This window comes from Heterodontus francisci, chromosome 5 (genome assembly GCF_036365525.1).
Source record: "Heterodontus francisci isolate sHetFra1 chromosome 5, sHetFra1.hap1, whole genome shotgun sequence".
Classification (NCBI taxonomy): Eukaryota; Metazoa; Chordata; class Chondrichthyes; order Heterodontiformes; family Heterodontidae; genus Heterodontus; species Heterodontus francisci.
The window spans coordinates 128,501,275-128,516,096 of NC_090375.1; the positions used below are offsets into that span (position 1 = coordinate 128,501,275).

General features: G+C 42.2%; 1 protein-coding gene across 7 annotated transcripts in view; it reads left to right on the top strand.

Moving 5' to 3' along the window:
- LOC137370043 (polyamine-modulated factor 1-binding protein 1-like) overlaps positions 1–14,822 on the top strand; it is a 719,669-nt gene that overhangs the window by 498,717 nt on the left and 206,130 nt on the right. For all 7 annotated transcript variants that reach the window (XR_010975068.1, XM_068032077.1, XM_068032078.1 and 4 more), the window contains one exon: positions 6,908–7,061. Coding sequence is in view for 6 of the 7 variants with exons in the window: in XM_068032077.1 (XP_067888178.1) it covers positions 6,908–7,061 (154 nt within the window). In the remaining variant the exon portion in view is untranslated. The remainder of the gene's footprint in view (positions 1–6,907; positions 7,062–14,822) is intronic.

Sequence of the window (14,822 nt, forward strand, 5' to 3'; positions counted from 1 at the left end):
GTGTACTTGGTTGTCACTAAGATTAAGACCGTATGATTGGCTGCCATTGCCAGTTTCCTCTCTTCGTCTAGCCCACTTGGGCAAACTGCCCTACCCTTGCCCTGAAATTGCATTGTTCTCTAGTTTCTCTCCTATCTTCCCTCATGCCCTCTCTGAGCTCATCTTGTCCATGCGATCTACCCGTTTCCTCGATCCTATGCCCACTAAACCGCTGACCATCCAACTTCTCTTCCTGGTTCCCATGTCAGCTGATATTGTTCGCAGTTCACTCTCTTTGGGTATAGTCCCTGTCTCCTTCAAATCTGCTGTCATCATTTCTCACCTCAAAAAAACAAACCTTGTCCCTCCATCCATGAAAACCACTGTCCATCCCCTGCTTTACTTTCCTCTCAAGTCCTTGAATGTATTGTTGCCTTCTGAATCTGTAGTCATCTTTCCCGGAACTCCATGTTTGAATCCCTCCAATGATGTTTCCTCCCCTGCCACAGTACTGTTACTGCGCATATCAAAGTTGCAAATGTGACTGTTTGTTTGCAAACTAAACTATCTCTCCTCTTCATTCTTGACCTGTCTGCAGCCTTTGATGCAGTTGACCACACTATCCTCCTCCAACACCTCTCCACTATTATCCAGCTCCACTCGCCTGGTTCCATTCTTATTGATCTAATCATAGCCAGAGAATCACTTGCAATGGCTTCTCTTCCCACTTACACATCTTTATCTATGGTATCCCTCCAAGGATCTATCCTTGGTCCCTCCTAACTCTCATCTACATGCTGCCCCTTGGCGACATCATCCAAAAACATAGCAGCAGATTTCATGTGTACACTTGATGACACCCAGGTCTACCTCACCACCACCTTGGTGGACTCCTCCACTGTTGCTAAATTATGAGACTGCTTGTCTGACATGCAGCACTGAATGTGCAGAAATTTCCTGCAATTAATTATTAAGACTAAAGCTGTTGACTTTGGTTCCTGCTACAACTTCTGTTCCCTTGCCATTGAGCCCATTCCTCGCCCAGGCAATAGTCTGAGGTTGAACCAATCTGTTAGAAACCTTAGTATTATATTTGACCCCGAGATGAGCTTCCGACCACATACCCATGCATCACTGAAACCGCAAATTTCCACCTTAGTAATATTGCCCAAATTTGCCCCTGCCTCAGCTCATCTGCTGCCGAAATCCTCATCCATGTCTTTGTTACCTCTAGACTTGACTATTCCAACATACTCCTGGACCGCCGCCCACATTATACCCTCTATAAACTTTAGGCCATCCAAAACTCTGCTGTCCATGTCCTTACTCGCACCAAATCCCATTCACCCATCACTCCTGTGGTTGCTGACCTACATTAGTTCCCAGTCAGGCAATGCCTCGATTTTAAAATTCTCATCCTTGTTTTCAAATCCCTCCATGTCCTCACCCTTCCCTATCCCTATAATCTCCTCCAGCCACACAACCCTACAAGTTAATTGCACCCCTGTAATTCTGGTCTGTTGAATATCTCCAATTCTAGTTGCTCTACCATTGATGGCCTTGCCTTCAGTTGCCTAGACCCTAAGCTCTAAATTCCCTCCTTAAACTTCTCTGCCTCTCTACCTCTCTTTCTTCCTTTAAGATGCTCCTTAAAACCTACCTCTTTTCGCAAGCTTTGGTCATCTGCCCTAATATCTCTTATATGGCTCAGGGCCAAATTGCCTCTGAGTGGCTTGGGATATTTATTACATTAAAGGCACTATATAAATACAAGTTGTTGATATTAAATTTATGCCTTCGTGTTACTGACTCCACAACCATTGAAAATATTGTTATTCATGTTATCAAAATCACTCATAATTTTAAACATCTCTATTGAATTTTCTCTGTTATAATGAAAACAGCACCACTTTCTCAAATCTTTCCTCATAAGTAAAACCGAGAACATGTCCTACAACATAATCAAAACAAGATTTTTAGGATAATAATAGCAGGTTTAACATATTACTGAAATAGGTGGATGATCAGGATTTGAAGGACCAAAAAGAGTTGCTTAAGGAAGAAGAGTAGCTTCCAGTTTTGCACCAAGGCAGTGAGGTACTAATTTGGAGAAATCCCATCCTGGACATTTTCTTTAACTCTATTATACTACATCAAGACATCATGCCATTCCTCACTTTTAATCTTGCACTCCAATAAAATGCCCCTTTAACATCTGAAAAGAATACATCTACACCGAATGCCACCCTCATTTACACCCTGCCAACTAGCTCTGCCCAGAACAGGTGTTAAGAGGCAATTGGCTGGTTTTGGGGCATTTCAAAATCGCTGGACCTGGAGGTCAGCGACTGGAACCGACGTAAGCGGTGGGTGAAGCAGGAGGGGTTGAAGGGAGGAAAATCAGTATGTTTTGCGGGTGGAAAAGGAGGATAAGCCAGGCTATCAGAAGCCCAAACATTCTTTGTGGCACCTGGAGGTGCAGATCACCGATGGCAAAGGGGAACTCTGTAAGGGTGGTGCACCTCAATGAGGGCACGTATAATGCAAGCGACTTAATACATTATTAAATCTGAAATATTTAAAAATTAAAGCTGGAAAGCAAGCTCTTAGCTATGTTTTAAAGTTCAGTTTGGGGCAAAGAGGAACTGTGAGGAAGAAGAAATGGGTAAGGAAAGGGCATTGGATTAAGGTTGGTGTTATGACCTCAGTGAGACCGTTAACGTTAAAAATACAAGATATGAACCTCCAGATAAATTTAAAGAATTACACAAGATTTCACGTTTATGACTTTTATTGTAACAATTAAACTAAAAGAAATCTCCAGTAACTAAATAGTACTTTGTAAATAGCTGATACCCCAAATTACAAAGACAGGTGTTTTCTTTACTTGAGAACATAAGAACGTAAGAAATAGGAGCAGGAGTAGGCCATTCAGCCCTTTGAGCCTGCTCATGATCATGGCTGATCTTCTACTTCAACACCATTGTCCTGTACTCTTTCCGTATACCTTGATGTTTTTAATATATAGTAATCTATCAATCTCAGTCTTGAATGTACTCAGCGACTGAGCCTCCACAGCCCTCTGGGGCAGAGAATTCCAAAGATTCCCTGCCCTCTGAGCGACAACATTCCTCCTCATCTCAGTTCTAAATGGCCTGCCCTTATTCTGAGACTGTGTCCCCTGGTTCTAGATTCCCCAGCCAGGGGAAATATCCTAAAATAAAAGCAAAATACTGCAGATGCTGGAAATCTGAAATATAAACAAGAAATGCTGGAAATACTCAGCAGGTCTGGCAGCATCTGTGGGGAGAGAATGTTTCAGGTCAGTGACCCTTCATCAGAACAGGGGAAATATCCTTCCTGCATCCACCCTGTCAAGCCCTGTAAGAATGTTGTATGCTTCAATGAGATCACCTCTCATTCTTCTAAACTCCATAGAATAAAGCCCTGGCCTATTTAATCTTTATTCAAAGGACAATCCCTCCATCCCAGGAATTAGTTTGGTCAACCTTCCCTCTGTGAAAAATATATCTTTCCTTCGGTAAGGAGACCAAAACTGCACACAATATTCCCAGTGCAGTTTCACCAAGGCTCTATATAATTGCAGTATGACATCTTTACTCATATACTCAAATCCCCTTATAATAAAGACCAACATACCATTTGCCTTCCTAACTGATTTTTGCACCTGCATGTTAGCTTTCAGTGATGTGAACAAGGACACCCAAGTCCCTTTGAAGTTCAACACTTCCCAGCCTCTCACCATGTAAGAAATACTCTGCACTTCTGATTTTTTTACCAAAGTGGATAATCTCACATTTCTCCACATTGTATTCCATCTGCCAAATATTTGCCCACTTGCTTAGCCTGTCCAAATCCCCTTGAAACGTCTTTGCATCCTTCTCACAACTCACACTTCCACTTGGTTTTGTATCATCTGCAAACTTGGAAATATTACATTTAATCCCCACATCCAAATCATTGATATAGATTTTGAATAGCTGTGGCCCAAGCACTGATCCTTGTGATATGCCACCAGTCACAGCCTACCAATCCGAAAAAGACCACTTTATTCCTACTCTGCTTTCTGTCCATTAACCAGTTCTCAATCCATGCCAGTATATTACCCCCAATCCCATGTGATCTAATTTTGTTTACTAACCTCTTGTGTGGGACCTTATCAAAAGCTTTCTGAAAATCTAAATATACCACATCCACTGGTTCCCCTTATCTATTCTGCTAGTTGCATCCTCAAAAAACTCCAACATGTTTGTTAAAGATGATTTCCCTTTCATAAATCCATGTTGACTCTGCCCAATCCTACCATTATTTTCTTAGTGTCCTGTTATTGCATCCTTTATTATAGATTCTAGCATTTTCCCTATGACTGATGTTAGGTGAACAGGTCTGTAGTTCCCTGTTTTCTCCCTCCTCCTTTCTTAATTAGTGGGGTTACAATTGTCACCTTCCAATCTGCAGGAACCATTCCAGAGTCTATAGAATTTTGAAAGATAGCCCCCAATGCATCTAATTTTAATTTTTACAAAATCCTGGAACTCCCTTCCTAACAGCACTGTGGGTATACCTACCCAAATGGACTGCAACAGTTCAAGAAGGCAGCTCACCACCACCTTCTCAAGGGCAATTAGGGATGGGCAATAAATGCTGGCCTGGCCAGCGTCGCCCACATCCCATGAATGAATTAAAAAAAAACACACTTATACGTTACACCGTTGTCCTTTGTGAAATCTTTGCAGTTAAAAGTCCCAAACTCCTCCCAGTAGCAATGGGTTGAATCTATCAGACCTTTTCAAAATTAATGTCCATTTTATTCACTTCTCTGAGCGGTTCTGACCTGGACGTCTGTGAATAAGGCAATTCCTGGTGATCCTGGTGATCTTCTACTTCTCTCAAGCTTCAATTTTCAACACAGGTTCATGTCTCCACAGCCTTTCGCTGTGTCATTATTGTCTAAGACCAGGTGTTCCCTCTGTCTCCCATGAGGCTGCCACATCTGGTTGGCTTCCTTTCTTACAGCCTGTTCTGAGGCTGCCACTTGTTTTCTTTCTTACTGTCTGCCTTCAGAAAATGTATTAAATTTATCTGGAATCAAACATCAAGAGCTTATTGTCCTTTTCCAATATGCAAAGTCCAGAAGTCTGGTTTCTGCAGAGTCATCTAGGCCTTCCATTGTTCCCAGGTGTTAACAGCTGCCTGGTATATTTGCATCCTCAGAATCACTGGCTCCTTGTTTACAATCCAAAAGTCCGGAAGGGCGAAACCCATTGTTTTTCAGGTGTTATTCCTCTGCAGTTTCTGTTTTTCAAAAAAAATTATTGGATTAGTGTTCTCTGTTGTCCTGGTAACCACGATTTCTGTCTTGTTCTTCGGTATAGTGGATGTGAGGTCATCTGTCTTCTCGGACTTCATCTTTAACTTGTAAAAATCACAGTTTTTAAAAACATAATCATGTTACAAAGTCCAGTGTCCAACATTCATAACAGTTGGGGAAAGAGAGGAATAGGGGTTTGAGACCTTGAAAGCATAGGGGTATGGGTGGGGCAAGAGGGAAGTAGTAAGGAGAAAAAATAGGGGTAATGGGGGGTGAGTAGGGTGTAAATTGTGGAAATGATTGGAAAGGGAAAGGGGTGGAGAGGAGAAATTCTCCTCTTTGTTGTAATTTAACTTATGCATCTTAATCCATTTATTTTTAATATTTATACTATACTGTCAGAATCTATTCTACACAGGTTTAAGGTTCACTGTCATTACATTGTTTGGGAACATTGAAACAAAACCTTTCCAGACTGTATGGCTCTTGACTGGTTGGAACTTTCAACTTGAGCAGGAGCCTAAAATTGGCTGTATCAGATCTGCCACCGGTTATACACTCTGCTTGACTTTCCTTTCTGGGCCTGTATAGTAGGAAGAGATTCAAGTTCTGGAGCATTTAGGTAAGTTGAGGAGCAATCAAATAAATACACCAAAAAGTTGCCTTCGCCTGAATTGAAATGGCAGCAATGTTTTTACAGATAGAACAGATTGAGTGGAGATGGATTTAATCTAATTTGGTTGGAGTGAGGAAAGTCTAAGACTGAACAATGTAGATCGGCACAGTATAATAGAAAAGGATAAGGGTGCTGAACTGGTAAGTTAAGAAGGGATCTGACACAAATTAATTAGCAGAAAAGTTAGAAAACAGGTTGACAGTTCAGCAGGTGGAAGCTTTCAAATATGAGTAGATAGATCCCTGGGGGTTCAAATACATATTTCCCTGAAAATATGGGTTGTTCTATGCACCTATTTATAAATTCCATACATAATTGGAAAAAGTATTTTAAAGCCGTAAAGAGTGTACTCTTAGGTTCAAAAGCATGATCCCAGGAATGGGAATCTGTGGTTATCATGTGAGACTAAAGGTACTGGAATTATTTTCACTGGAATAAAAAGGGATAAGTGGAAATTGAATAGAATGTTTGAAATAATGAAGGGTTTTGATAGAATGAATAGGGAAAGCCAAAGGGTCACCAATTTAAAATGGTCATTAAGAGATTGAGCAAAGATGATCGGAGTAATCTCTTTTCTCAGCAGGTTGTTGGAACATAGAATGCATTGCCATAGGGAGTAGTTCACCAATGCACCCTTTAAGGGAAAACTGGATAAATAGCAGGAGATGGTAGAGGCCTTGAAGAGAGCAGGGCAGTGGAATTAGATTTTAATTTGTACAACAAACAACTCGCAGAGACATGACAGGATGAAGAGTCTTCTCCTGAGCTGCAAAGTTCTTTTGATGCCATTCCTCTAATTGAGCTCATGCTTCAACAGAACTCTGCAGTCCCACATCACAACATCTAACCATACTTTTTGTATGAGTACAAACAGTACTTTTTGCTTGTGTCTGAAATGTTTATATTTGTTATTTGCCCAGACAAATCAAAGAGGAGCTAAAAAATGAACTGGATGTGAAAAAGCAACAGCAGCAACAGAATTTCCAGGAAATCCTGAAGCATCAACATGATAATCAGAAGACGGAGTTGGAACTGACCATTGCTAAAGATCAAATCCAAACTCTGCAGCAACAGGTACAAGATTGTCAAATATTTGTATTTCAAAGAAAATAAATAGAAGCAAAGACATATCTATTTCTTCAGACCTAACCCAAGTCAAGCCTTTTTATTGGCTTAAATGCTCAGATAGACCTACCTGGGACCTTCACCACTATCCTGCCAAGGTTCACAGGTCAGGAGAAGACCTTTAATGTGGCTGCAAATGAAGCCCTCCTAGGCCACTTGGGCTGAATCTATGACATCTCACAACCCCCAAAACAAGAACACTGCGCCTAGCAGCTCCAAAGAGGGACAACTTGAACATTTCTAATTTTAAAAAAAATGCAATCTTGAGAGGCTCAAGTATTGACCACAGCAAAATTCCCAAGTGGTACCTACTTCTGCCTCTCTTGTAGAGGCAGACCTTGTCTGAGCATGCATTCTGTTTCATTGAGGCCCTGGCATGCAGGAATTTGCAATGCAGTGGATCTCCATCATCCTTATAAAGATGCCCGTGTTTGGGGCAGGTGGGGTGTTAGAGGCTGGAATTAGTCTTGGGCAGCACCAAGAAATGGGAGATAGTGAATCAGAAGACCACTTTAATCTCCATCCATTTTTTTCCTATTGAGGTAAATGGAAAAGAAATATGGTGGTGTATAAAAAGGGATGCTGATTTGTTATGCCCATTTTGTGCTACTATCCAATTTTGCTTCCATAGTATTGAAGGGAAAGTAAGGGAATTACAATGGTACAAGAAGGAAGACTAAGGGTGAAATGAATGTTTTGGGTCTCCAGGATTTGGTAGTGGAATGCCATATGCTCAATGCTGCGACTGTTTTTGTTTCCTTTTATATAAATTATTTGGAATTAGGTATAAGAAATTACATCAAAGTTTGCTGATGATACCAAATTTGAAGAATGACGAATTGAGGAAGAATACAAGATATTGAAGGCAGGTTAACAGAATGGGAAGATAGGTGTCAGATACATAATGTGTAGTATCACATTTTGGAAATTCTTCAGCGATAGGAATTGTATCATAAATTGTATAGCTCTTAACAGTATAGAAGAGAAAGATATAAACCTTTGAAGTACATGGAGTGCAGGTTGAACAGGCTATAAAAAGGCAAATAGAATTCTGGGTTTTATGCATGGGGCATTGAATATAAACGCCAGGAGGTGCTATTTAATTTGCACAAGACATTGATTAAGATACAGTTGGAGTATTACATGGAGCTCTGGGCCTCCCACTACAGAAAAGATGTTACAGCTATACAATGAGTACAATGAAAATTCATTAGAATTATACAAGGAATGAAAATTATAGTTATACAGTTCTAAAATTAATTATTTTCCTCTGGAATAATGAAGATTAAATATGGATTGTTACTGAGGTGGAAATAGGTAGTCTTAATGATAGCACGAATATGTTGTCGGAAGCTCATCTCAGGGTCAAATATGACACCAAGGTTGCGAACAGTCTGGTTTAGTCTCAGACTGTTGCCAGGGAGAGGGATGGAATTGGTAGCTGGGGAACAATGTTTAGAGTAGGAACCGAAGACAACACATCATGATACAGCAAAGAAAATCATAATGCATTGTACAGAAAGCTATTCTTTACTGTGTTATCAATAAATTATGGACATAGAGATTCTCCAGCTGTCTGTTTACCGGTAACCATCTTGTGGATAATTCTTGGTAAGTATTATTTCTCCTTAGCCCTCAATTATCCCAATTCAAGTTTTGTATTGCTCCTTATTTTCATTTTAATCCCTCTGAAAGGTACCACTGTGTTTAACTCTATCGTGATTGTTTTAAATTTGGTTTCTCTGTGGAGTATGTATCAATGCCTTGACGATTTAAAAGGTTGTCTCACTCTATTGAGCCACATTAACTATTTCATCTCGTGCCTTTGTCAAGTAACTGATGTTGTCTGAGACCCATACTTCTGCACAAACTTACCATGCATTTCCACATGCTAGTTGCTTCAGACATAATATATCACATTTGCACGCACATACCTGTATTCCAATATCATGCCACATGTGCCATCCGATGCAAGCCATTCTTGAGCTTTCAGGGGGTGTTTGTCTGGAGATTTTTGCTTTTCTCCCCTGCAGGGTCACGATGCTTCAAGTATTGGCCAGGATATTAAATGCAATTTCCTTAAAAAGTGCATAGACAACAACACAAACATCTCCAACAGAAATATATCAACTATTCTGAACTACATTTTTCTTACTTCCACTGGAGTGTACATTCATAGCTGATTGATATCTTTGAGCAAATTGCACTCGGGTGATTTTTTTTCAATTCACTGAAGAAAATTATTTCAGAAAAATTTCCATTTGGTGGTGTAATGTTCCTGTTTCTATCTTGCGTCCGAGGTGGGGCATCCCATTAATTATCGTTCTTACTCATTCATGAGCCCTGAATTAACTTTACTGTCCAATACTATATTCTCCAAATATTTTTTGAAACAAAAATCAAATGCTAATATACCGTATCAGTTCCATTTCAGAAACAGATGATGCCAAGGCTTTGTGATTTTACACGGTGGCTTCACATTAGGTGTAGAAGTGCTTTCATTTAGTTTGGAGGTGACTTCCTTATGTCCCCTTTTTGGGCAGGATTTTCCCTGTGGACTTCTGAACCCCGCCATCAGGCTCAAATGTGGGTCAGACGCCCGCACTAGGCTGGATTTTACCAAACCCATGACATCGGGCTCCTTTGGGGGAGGTGCCGCCACGGAGCCTCGCTGCCGTTGGGAGGATCGGGCTGGGCACTCCTGGCGTCGAACTCCATGGCAGGTCTCTGTTGCAAACATCTTCCAGCACCTCCCCCACCTCCACTGGGCGACGGGATCTACATCTACATATTAAAATAAATTAAAATCAATAACATGAATACATTAACATAAACTTATCTTCAATCATCCGGGCCCGCTGTGATCCTCAGAGCGGCAGCCGGCACTACCATGCCTTCAATTTTCAATTTGGGGAAAGCTGGCATGACGCTGGTGGGGAGACTGGAGGAGTTAAAATTTTCAGTGCAGGGGGCGGGATCAAATCAACATTGAGTGCAGGGCATGCTGGGAAGGGGTGAACTTTCAACTTTGTACAATCTGTGGGGGGAAAGGTCAGAATTCAAAGATAAGTGTTTTGTTGGGGGAAGGGCAAATACCTAATTATTGTTTATTGGGGTGGGGGTGTTGGAAAGCTGCTTTACAATTTTATTTTGTACATTTTGGAGGAGGTTCACTGTAAAAATTCAAAATGATGCGCCAACGCCATTGCCGGCAACGCACAGCCCACCCCATCCATGTAATTGGAAGGAGCGGGCCGCCCAGGCTATTTAAATGAGTCGCCACGCGGGAGATTGCGGCGTCTCTTTGGCATGCAGGCCGCTATTTTTTCAGTTCGCCATCAGGAGCGGCGACCGGCTCTTAAAATCCAGCCCATTGTAACTTTCCCCAGGGCAGCTAATTAAAGGCCAGAGGGTGTCCAATTAAAGACGGTGGGCAGGCTCTCACAGCTGGAAGGCCATTCAGAAGATGTCCGTATTGAAAGCAGCAGCAGGCTGCAATGGAAGGTAAGTGAGGGACTTTAAGATGGAGGCATCCTCTCTCCAACTTTTCAAAGTTTAAATTAAAAATGTATTTTTCAAACTGACCAACACTGTGGGGGCAGCCTCTCTACAGGGCGGCCTATGGCTGATGTAGCACCCAGGCAGGCAGGGAGGGTCCCTAGGTCTGCCTGGAGCATTGGCTCCCTGGTCTTCTGCTGGGAGGCTGCCTCCAGGCAGTTAAACAGGCCCCTGCCTCCTGCAGATACTTGGAGGCTGACTGGAAAATCCCTGCTGGCCTCCTTTAATTGGCCTTAAGTGACCGCTAATAATTTGAATTGGCTACCTGCAGCATGTGGGCAAGTAGCACTGGCGACCACCACCCCCCGCCCCCACCCCATCCCGCCTCCTCAAAAATGGCCAGGGGTCGGGATGGAACCAGTAAATTGGCACGCAGACTGGCAGTGCTATTTTTAGCACCCATCTGCCTATGATCCTGGCCCCTGACGGGGCTAAAAATCAAGCCCTCTGTCTCGGCAGATAACAACTGAACCTGAATGGCAAAGCCGTTAGTTCCAATCATCAGCATGCTGTGATATTTGATGTCCGCAGATAAATTCTTCAATTCTTAAAATTGCTGGATCTCTTGCTATGCCATCATGCAGAGGACACATATTTAAAGGAAAAGAAAACAGAGGATGTTAAACTCCAGAAAACTTGTTATAGAAGGATAAGGCTGGAGCCTATATTTACTCAGTTTCACATTTATTGTGCATAATGAAAGGATTACAAACATCTAGCTCTTCACACAAAACCCTCTCCCACTCCCAGTGAGTGTCTGCTTATAAGTGTTCAAGTAAAACCCCAATTAACTCCCTTCACCTGCATATAATCACACAATTAACACATATAATCACACAATTAATGGAGGGCAGAATTTTAACTGGGGGGTGGATTTAAGTGTGGGCAAGGGGGTTAATCCGCCCCCCAAAAAATTCTATGTATTGGAAACCCAACATGATCCCATTCTCTTCCATTTTTCTCCAGGGTGCATTCAGAGGCACAAGGGGAACCCCCGTGGAGATGTTGGGTCTTTAAATATGATTTGTTGCAACTAAATTAAGAAGTCAGTACTTTGTAAATGTTCAAATTGATTTAAAACTAGTCCATACATTTTAAATTTAAACTGCATAAAGAATTAGCAATTTATTTTCGCCAAAATCCAAAACGTGCTTTGAAAAATTCAGATTGATCTAATACATTGTTTTTTCCAGTTGCACAATAAGCTTTAATAAAAACAAATTCATACCAGCATCTTTAACTTAAAATGTAATTAAAGTTGTTTTTTTTCCCAATTCTGGGTGCACAACCTTAACTGGAATGGACAAACATAAGGAGGGTACAAAGGGATATAGATAGGTTAAATGAGTGGGAAAAGATCTTGCAAATGGAGTATAATGGAGTGAAATTGTCCATTTTGGCAGGAAGATTAAAAAAGAAGCATATTATCTAAATGGTAAGACATTGCAGTGCTCTGAGATGCAGAGGGATCTGGGTGTCCAAGTGCATGAATCGCAAAAGGTTAGTATGCAGGTTCAGCAAATAATTAGGAAAGCTAATAGAATGTTCATGTTTATTGCGAGGGGAATTGAATATAAATGTAGGGAGGTTATGGTTCAGTTATAAAGGGCATTGGTAAGACCACATCTGGAGTACTGTTTACAATATTGATCTCCTTATTTAAAGAAAGATGTAAATGTGTTGTAAGCAGTTCTGAGAAGGTTTACTAGACGAATACCTGGAATGGGCGGGTTGTCTTATGAGGAAACTTTGGACAGGCTAGGCTAGTGTCTACTGGAGTTTAGAAAAATAAGAGGCGACTTGATTGAATTGAGGGGTCTGGACAGGGTGGATGTGGAAAGGATGTTTCCCGTTGTGGGAGAATCTAGAACTAGGGGTCACTGTTTAAAAATAAGCCCATTTAAGACAGAGATGAGGAGAATTTTTTTTCTCTGAGTGTCGTGAATCTTTGGAACTCTCTTCCTCAAAAGGTGGTGGAAGCAGAGTCTTTGAATATTTTTAAGCCAAAGGTAGATTCTTGATAAGCAGGGGGGGTGAAAGGTTTTCGAGGGTAGTCGGGAATGTGGAGTCGCGGTTACAATCATTGAACAGAGAACAGTACAGCACAGTACAGGCCCTTTGGCCCACGATGTTGTGCCGACCCTTTAACCTACTCTAAGATCAAACTACCTACATACCCTTCATTCTACTATCATCCATGTACCTATCCAAGAGTCGCTTAAATGTCCCTAATGTATCTGCTTCTACTACCACCACTGGCAGCGCATACCACGCACCCACCACTCTCTGTGTAAAGAACCTACCTCTGACATCTCCCCTAAACCTTCCTCCAATCACTTTAAAATTATGCCCCCTGGTGATAGCCCTTTCCGCCCTGGGAAAAGGTCTCTGGCTATCCACTCTATGCCTCTCATCATCTTGTACACCTCTATCAAGTCACCTCTCATCCTTCTTCGCTCCAATGAGAAAAGCCCTGGCTCCCTCAACCTTTCTTCATAAGACATGCCCTCCAGTCCAGGCAGCATCCTGGTAAATCTTCTCTGCACCCTCTCTAAAGCTTCCACATCCTTCCTATAATGAGGCGACCAGAACTGAACACAATATTCCAAGTGTGGTCTAACCAGGGCTTTATAGAGCTGCAGCATAACCTCGCGTCTCTTAAACTCAATCCCCCTGTTAATGAAAGCCAACACCCCATACGCCTTCTTAACAACCCTATGAACTTGGGTGGCAACTTTGAGGGATCTATGGATGTGGACCCCAAGATCCCTCTGTTCCTCCACATTGCCAAGAATCCTGTCTTTAAGCCTGTATTCTGCATTCAAATTCGACCTTCCAAAATGAATCACTTCATACTTCTCCAGGTTGAACTCCATCTGCCACTTCTCAGCCCAGCTCTGCATCCTGTCAATGTCCCGTTGCAACCTACTATAGCCCTCCACACTATCCACAACTTCAGCAACCTTTGTGTCATCGGCAAACTTACTAACCCAGCCTTCCACTTCCTCATCCAAGTCATTTATAAAAATCACAAAGAGCAGAGGTCCTAGAATAGATCCCTGCGGAACACCACTGGTCACCGAGCTCCAGGCTGAATACTTTCCATCTACTACCACCCTCTGTCTTCTATGGGCCAGCCAATTCTGTATCCAGACAGCCAAATTTCCCTGTATCCCATGCCTCCTTACTTTCTGAATGAGCCTACCATGGGGAACCTTATCAAACGCCTTGCTAAAATCCATATACACTACATCCACTGCTCTTCCTTCATCAATGTGTTTTGTCACATCCTCAAAGAATTCAATAAGGCTTGTGAGGCATGACCTGCCCCTCACAAAGCCATGCTGACTATCTCTAATCAAACTATGCTTTTCCAAATAATCATAAATCCTGTCTCTCAGAATCCTCTCCAATAATTTGCCCACCACCGACGTAAGACTGACTGGTCTGTAATTTCCAGGGTTATCCCTATTCCCTTTCTTGAACAAGGGAATAACATTTGCCACCCTCCAATCATCTGGAACTACTCCAGTGGACATTGAGGATGCAAAGATCATCGCCAAAGGCGCGGCAATCTCTTCCCTCGCTTCCCGTTAAAACCTTGGGTATATCCCGTCTGGCCCCGGGGACTTATCTATCCTCATGTCTTTCAAAATTTCCAGCACATCCTCCCTCTTAACCTCAACCTGTTCGAGCATATCAGCCTGTTCCACGCTGTCCTCACAAACGACCAGGTCCCTCTCACTAGTGAATACTGAAGCAAAGTATTCATTTAGGACCTCCCCTACCTCCTCCGCCTCCAGGCACAAGTTCCCTCCACTATCCCTGATCGGCCCTACCCTCACTCTGGCCATCCTCTTGTTCCTCACATAAGTGTAGAACGCCTTGGGATTTTCCTTAAGCCTACCCGCCAAGACTTTTTCATGTCCCCTTCTTGCTCTCCTAAGTCCATTCTTCAGTTCCTTCCTGGCTACCTTGTAACCCTCTCGAGCCCTTTCTGATCCTTGCTTCCTCAACCTTAAGTAAGCTTCCTTCTTCCTCTTGACTAGCTGTTCCACATCTCTTGTCATCCAAGGTTCCTTCACCCTACCATCCCTTCCTTGCCTCATCGGGACAAACCTATCCAGCAGTCGCAGCAAGTGATCCCTAAAC